At 50.3% G+C, this 7,864-nt stretch overlaps 1 protein-coding gene across 1 annotated transcript; it reads right to left on the minus strand.

Moving 5' to 3' along the window:
- Positions 1-133: 133 nt before the first annotated feature.
- Positions 134-946, minus strand: VTJ04DRAFT_2607 (uncharacterized protein; the record flags this gene model as incomplete). Its single annotated transcript, XM_069360415.1, has 1 exon — positions 134-946. The coding sequence occupies one exon, from the start codon at positions 944-946 to the stop codon at positions 134-136; it is 813 nt and encodes a 270-aa protein (XP_069221128.1).
- Positions 947-7,864: the final 6,918 nt, after the last annotated feature.

The raw sequence follows: 7,864 nt of genomic DNA on the forward strand, positions 1-7,864 counted from the left end.
AAACACATACACAACCACCACCACCACCACCACCACCACAACAACAACAACAACAACAACAACAACAAAAAAAAAAAAAAAAAAAAAAAAAAAAAAAAAGAACGCGTCCCAGGACCCCAGTTACAAAACGCCTTTAAACCAAATCAGCCTCTAGATCCGGCTGGAAGAAAGAATACAGCAGCTCCTTGACAGCCAAATGCCCGTTCTTGGTCGCCAACTCCACAGCATTCTCCCATTGCTTTGAGAGCAAATCCGCGCCAGCGTTCTTCAGCAGCTGTACCATGTCCAACCTTCCATGTTCAGCAGCGCCTTCGAGCGCTGTCCGCCCACCTCCTCGTGGCCCCGGTGCATTGACGTCTGCCCCTTTATCCAGCAGAAACTGTGCGATGCCAAGGTATCCTCCGATGGCAGCAAACTGGAGTGCCGTTGCTCCGTTGGTGTCTGCTGGGAGCGCGTTAACGTTTGCCCCGTACTCGATCAACAGTTCCACCAGTTTCATATGGCCATCCCGACACGCAATTTGCAAAGCCGTGTGTGGAACAAGCTTGGTCGTGAGGTTGGGGTTGGCGTTGTGTTGCAGGAGCATCTCCAGGATTTCAGCATTGCCAGCAGTTGTGGCGACCTGCACGCTGGTTCCGCAGCGGTAATATTTGTCCCTTTTCCAATAGTACCCGAAATGCTCCGTGTCCCTGAAGAGATTCGGGTCGTGTCCATGAGCCAGAAGCAATTGCACGATCTCTGGGCAGTTGGTATCAGCCGCGAGTTGCAGCGGGGTGTATGGAACTCGGTGAGGGATATTTGTATGGTCAATCCTGCCATCCGAAAGCAACCAGTTCACGAGTTGGATGTTGCATGTCCCGATAGCTTCCAGAAACACCGTATGCGGTGGATAGTGTGGGTCGTTGTGGCAGACCTCGTTGATATTCGCCCCAGCTCTGAGAAGCATCGGTGCATATGAGGTGTACACATCCGTAGGCCACCTGAGAAGGTGACCAAGTGGTGTTTTCCCATCCACAGAAACATCGAGAGCCACAATTCCGGTCCTGAGAATCTTGTCAACGTAGTCCCAGCGTCCTCTCTCCATTGCCGAATGAAGAGCGATGTGCAAGCTGTTCGCCTCTCCTCGTCTTTCAGGAGCAGATAATCTCCCAAGCAGCTGATCGAGATAATCAGGATCTTGCTGACGAGCGGCACAACGAAGGGCATGTTCATCATTCGGATCCGCCCCGTGATCAAGAATGCGACGAACAAGCCTCGGTCTTTGTCGGAAGATAGCGGCCCAAAGTGATGTCCTTGTAGTCTCCCCTTCATAGATAGGCCAGGCCCATAAATCCCCAGGGGGACCCATCCTGTGCAATAGATGATCCACAAGAACCCAACGCTCTGACAAGATAGCGGCCGTGAGTGGGGAACTCCGCCAGGTATCTTGTACAGATACTCCAATCTCAAGTTCGAGATCGTAAAGAAAATCACACTCCGACACCTTCACCTCTCCCGGGAGGTGTGAAAAAGCGAGTGGCAGAAGTGTCCGGATGATATGGTGATCTGTTTCAGCGAGAATCGCAGACACAAGGAGATTTCCTTTTTGTGGATGCAATATAGTTGCGCCAGAGTCCAAGAGAGCATTCACCAAATCACTCTTGCCATGCCAGATAGCCAGCTCAAGTGGGGTGTCAACTTTAATGATCATCTCAGTGTGGGGCGAGTACCCATCATCCATGTCGTACTCAAGACGGGCATTTGCGTCAGCACCAGAACAGATGAGCTTAGATGCTTCATCGAAACTGTCGTGATAGAGAGCGACAACGACTAGGAGTCCAAGAATCCGTGAACGAAAGAACCCGATCTCCGGCTCCGAATTCTGATCGAGCCAAGAGTGAATTATCTGACGGATGGTGTAAGGGACAGCTTTATCTTGATCATCGCGGAAGCATTGCCGAATCATCGTTTCTGTTGCATTGCATTTGTCTGCGATTGTAATTTCAGGATCGCTCTCTTCCAGATGGTGCCGAAAAACAGTGGCTGCTCCAAGCTTAGCGGCAGCAACCATGACGAGCAAATACCTTTGAAATTTGGTTGGCTTCAAGTCCAGGTTGGCGTCCGACGGGCTGCTTCTGGGGTCCGATAAACTGCTCATGGGGTCCAGAAAGTTGTCAAAAACTGCCCATTTCGGAACTGGGGGGTTGAGCACCAAGACTGAGAGAAAGAGATCGACGCTTTCAGTATGACGAAGGGCAAGTTCGAGAGAGTGTCGGGTTGGCCGAGCTCCTGCGTTTATCACGGCCATGATGAGGTCTTTGTTTTGCGTGACGATAGCAAGGTCGAGCGTTGAATAACATTCAGATTGAGAGTGCGTGCAGATCGATCCGGGACTGCAAGGCTCATGCTCCCCCAAATCCATTCCCCTGGCGATCATGCTCTTGGCGTAGTTACAGTCCAGTCCGCTGGAAATCCAAAACTTGTCTGGTCGATAGTGGCACGGAAAGAGATACACTTGTACGACAGTGAACTTGCCATTCACACGATGGTGTACGTTAGCGCCGCGGCTGATGAGAAGGTTAAGCAAGTCATGCCATCTATATGACGCCGCCAAGGTCAATGGTGCATATTCGTACCACAGGACCCCCAGCAACGAAGCGTGCATGAACCTGTTCGGTTTCTTCCATTCACGGATTTCGTCCACATATCGGGTGCTCGGGTTTGGGTTGGCCCCAGCATCGAGGAGCTGGATAATAAGACGAACCAGCAGACTCATCCGCATCGATTCCCAGACCTCGGTCCCGTAGCCAGACATTGCGAGGAGGACGGGACTGCAGGGCCATGCGTGCTCCAAGTTGTCAATCCGAGCCCCATATCTGAGCAGCACATCTACCAGATCGAGACGCCCACACAAACAAGCATGCTGTAAGGGCGTCAAACGGATTGGTAAAGCCTTATGAATGCATGTGTTTGCATTCAAAGGGCCCGGACAGTCGTCGAGAGCTTGATCTGGCCCGAGAATCTCAAGTAGAGTCTCCACAAATTGGGCATTCCCGCTTTCGATGGCAAGGGGAAAGATCCCATAAAGAAGAGCTCGGTTCGATGGCTCCTGAAGAAACCGGATGGCAATCGGGCTTAGAGGTTGCCAAGAGCCCTTGTCGAAAAGCCGGATGATTGCTTCTCTATTACACTTCTCTGGGACGTTGTTCATGATTGCGTATGCCACAGCCAACAAGATTGGTGTGGTGGTGTCGTGGATGGGTCTTGCGAGAGAGCCGTGGGACGAAGCAAACTTGAGTTCTTCGTCGAAGGCTTTAACCGGTAACAGACCTCTGACTGGCTCAAGCATGCCGCCTTGTTCGGAATGCGTCGCAGTGACGGCCGAGGAGAAAAGGCTGCTGATATTACTCAATGATTCCAGGGGAGGTGGTGAAACGTCTTTTCATGCGGATTAGCGTATTAGTGAACTTAATGACGGATGACGGATTAACCCATGGCTGCTGGCGAACATACCAAGACTGAGAGAGTATCGCAGAACTCCGAGAACAGGCAAACCTCGAAACACTTTCCTGTATACAGGGTACCTGCAAGGGGTAGAGATTTCCACCCCCGCCGGGGTTTGAGGAGATCTGGCAAGAAGACCAGCTTCTCAGTGTCAGCAAGGTACCAGAAGTAACGGTCGAATGAATCAGTGAGGACTGACAGAAGGGAGGGCGAGAGAGGAAGAGGAAGAAGGAGGGCGGGGAAGAGGCTTTGTGAATATGGAGCAACCGCGTACCCTGAGAAGCCTGAATCCTCTCCAATGTCGTAAAGTCATGACGCGAGATTTCTTTTCGAACCTTTGCTGCAGGGACCAATAGTCCCTGGTAGTATACATCGCTCTCCTTGCCGTCGGCCTTTCGCTTGTGGACTTTTGAGCCAACGATTCGCCAAATTTCTGTTGTGAATTTCTTGCTGAAACCCCATTTCTCAAGCCGACGGCTGTACTGGTTTTCGCTGCCGTCATCCTCATTGTCAGCTGCTGGAACAGTTATCTAGGCAGGTACCTTTTCGTTGCTGAATGCATACGTAGCCTTGAAGTTATGCCGATCCTCCATGGTTTCCATGACTTCACGAAGCGTGCGCTTCTCCAACACATAGAGTGTGTGGATAGCGTTCTTCCATCGTTTCCAGTCATCTTCCGTGGGATCCGAGCAAGGTTGTGAGGATGGCGGCTCCATGAAGACGATTGAGTGACAGGTGGATAAAAAAGGAGGAGTTGCAATGAAAAGCAAAAACAAACGTTCAGTGGGATTGGAGATGTGAGGAGATTCTCAGAGCTGTGTGGTGGGGGAGGCTCAAGCTTTATGGTTTCCGAAGATGGGGATGGTCTCAGCCTTGTTGACACAGTGAGTTGTTTTCATGACGGCCTACATTTGTGGTTGGATGAGGCCAGAACCGCTCCCGGGAAGGGGGGTGGGTTGAAACATCCCCTGTTGAAAGTTGATTTGCCCATTCCAAAATCTTCTTGCATCTCACACTCCCCTCCCTCACGCAGCTCCTTCAAAAGCATGGGATTCCTATGCTAACCGCTGATTTGCCAATACAATGAGTTGGGGGGGTCGAGGCATCCTTTGACACACCGTGGTCACCTTGCCCTTCTTCTAGGAACCAGTTACCAACGATCTTACCTCAGGTACCGAGCATCTTTTGCAGCCCGCTCAATTTCCCGGGACGTGTTCACCGGACAGCCGTTTCTGCCACCATCCCCCTTGTGCACAGCCCGAAGCCTACCCTGCACATCCAGGCTGGTTAGGGCTTCGCTCTACGTTGAACGGACAGACCCCCATCCCATTAAGTGCGGGGTTGATGTAGACATTCTCACTTTGGTTGTTGATGATTGGCCTATCACCACTTGATTGGCGAGGTACAACCACAATGGTGTTGATTTGCCCGACTGTCGTCCATACCCTGCTACTCATGGAGAGTCTGGAATCCCGCTAAAGATGATGGCTTGGTGGCTCCCACCCATATAGCCTCACCGGCAGTATATGAGACCATTGCGCTCCACGGGAGACCGGCCGCTTGTTCCAGTGTTCTTCCATATCCCATCGACAATCCTTCCAGTTACACTCCGGAACAATCCATCTTTTCTTGCAGAGCACCCTTCCTCTGACTTGACGCATTATTGATGACGAAAGAAGGAGGAATGGAGATGACTACGGAGGCCATAATTGGCATAGCTGGCCTTGTTATCGGATTTCCCACGACGCTTCTTATCCTCTGGACGTGCTGGAAACGCCGATGCGGTCATCGTGGATGGAGTCAGGCAGGTCACAGCCCCCTAGCATGTATGTGGCTATTCCAGGTCCTTGATGCATTTGTTATTGTTCCCATCTTTGTTTACTTATACCCAACCTGGTCTAACGTCTGAGTTACAGACGACGACGAAGAGGCGACGGCCCTCCTCTCCCTGCAAGAAGAATCATTTAGGCTCGCTCGGAGGGGCGGAAGCCTCCAGTTTGACTCAGCGTCACTGGGATTGCAATGCATTGTCATGATGAATCTCATGATCAACGGTCGGGGTGGTAATGCTGCTGGGCCAATGAGGCTAGAATCCCGACTTACACGGGGGAACTTGGATTGATGTTATATCTAGAAAATCCAGGGAGTGTTGGGAGGGTTTCGCAGTTCAGGTGTCCGGTAGAGAACATCGCATGGTATCAAGAAAGAACGGCTGTTCGAGGATCAGTCACATCCAGCCAGCCCACATTCTTTGAACCTTTCAGCTTTATTGTTGTCATAGACGCAAAATCGTCGCTGGATCTAAGGAATAGATGCAGCATCATTGTGATGAAATAGAAAACTTATGGTGACGGGCACTCAGTGACCAAGACAATGGGTACGTAGTATGTACATTGACTTCACTGGCTGCCCACCTCATGAAGTTTAAATTTCCCGAGTCCGGAGACGTCCGGGCACCCCCTTTAGGTAACTATCTCGGCTTGCCCAGACTATCAACCTGCTGCGGCGTTTTGTGGGTGTCTTCCGTTTTGTGTGTGCAAGCCTGTCCTGCCGTAGGTAAATACACAGATATTTCACGTATATACATACTACAAAGGTAGGTACAGGTAGTACCTTAGGTCAGGTACCTCAGGTACTTAGGGACCTTTATTTCATGGACCATTTTGTTCTGCAGAACGCCTGAACCACGAGCAGGCTAATTACCACTTCCGCAACAAACCAACTGCCCATATCATAGTTTTACAAGCCAGTTTAAACTTGCATTTCGGTACAATTTACAGTCAAATGTTTAAATTCGAGTTCGATCTGCAGTCGAGTGTAAGTGTGGTTTTCTGTAGGGTGTACCGCTGGTTTGCTGTCGACTTCGTCTATCCCAGGGTTAGGGTATGTATTGCGGACTTGTAGTCCGGATCGTGACAAGACTGTACCTGACCTATGCGCCTGCAAGCCATCCTGAACCACAAATCATACTCGGCTGCAAATCGCTATCAACTATACAGAGTAAATAGGTGCTTTTGTAAGTGAAAGAAATGGGCGATGCTGTGGTGTGCCGCGACTGAGGGAGGTAACGTATCTAGGTGTCTTGCCATGGTCATGTACCAAAGTAAGGATGCCATGCATTGTCGCCCAATCAGCATCCCTCAGTCTGGAAATAGGCGGCTCATTGACAGGGACCTTGTTGCTGGGCACGTCTCCCCGACATGCCCACAACGTCCTAAGAGCGGTTTGTCGTATTCAATAGGAAGGACTGGGAGAGCTCAACACTTCAACACTTATTATTAGTTGAGCATGAACAGGGAACTCTTCATTTCTAATCTGAATAGCTCTCTCTAACTACATCAGCTGAGACAGAAAATGTCACCCGAGGCTATCATTGCCCTTCTTGCCATCTTTGTCGCTCTTCCGCCCGCAGGTCTTGCGCTTTGGTCTTGTCGAAGGAAGTTGAGGCGGAGAATTCAACGACATCGTTCACGGAGTGCTTGTAAGTTACCACCAAACATCGTCGCCATATTTCTCATAAAGAAATCCGGCACTGACATATGAATCGCCTAGCCATTTTTTCAGACACTTCAGAACTTGAGCGGATCGTCGTTCCCTCGTCGTCCGCCACCGAGTCTTCAAGCCTTCGACTTCTCCAGCCGTACCCCCGGAACATCAAGGTTCTTGTCTACTTCAATCTCGACGACAACAACAACCACGACTGCAACCGTTGTGTGCACAGCGCCCACTCGCTCATGCATACCAGACAATCAGAATTTCCACAGTTCGAATAATCAATCTTCTCAACCTCTGTCATCTGGTGCTGGGTGATGGAACACGGCTTGCGCCCTCGAACGATGATTGGCTCGTTGTGCTGCGGGATATCCAAAAAGGGCAATTACAAAACAGCGCCCAAATAGGCAATTACACAACACCGCACGTGCCACCGGCCAAGACAACATGGATCACCAGCGTACAGAGAGCATCTATAGGTGTTCATGGCATTCATGGTGTTTTTATCGGGTAAACTGGGTTCTCTGGGTTTGGTAGGTAGACGGAGTAAACGGGATGCCTTGTTTGGTTTGTATTTGCAACTAGGTCGAAGGGAATATAGGCTGCTTGGATATCACTGCAGAATACCACTCAAATCATCATGAATTTACTTGGTTGACGGAATGAGAAGCAAAAGGCGAGGTTTGTTAGATATACTTTCAGACATTTGTATCTGTGCACTGACCCAGGTCAGTCAAGTCGTGTTGGACTCCCAAATTATTATTGCATTGTCCTACCCTCTGGCTGGCTATTCGAATCTCATGAATGATCTGGTGCCACCGCAATCGCGAAGCGATTCAGGAGGGGTACAACCAATCCAACATACGACTAAACCGTCATTCCTCCCAAC

This window comes from Mycothermus thermophilus, assembly GCF_041956435.1.
Source record: "Mycothermus thermophilus strain CBS 625.91 unplaced genomic scaffold VTJ04scaffold_2, whole genome shotgun sequence".
In the NCBI taxonomy this organism is placed as follows: domain Eukaryota; kingdom Fungi; phylum Ascomycota; class Sordariomycetes; order Sordariales; family Chaetomiaceae; genus Mycothermus; species Mycothermus thermophilus.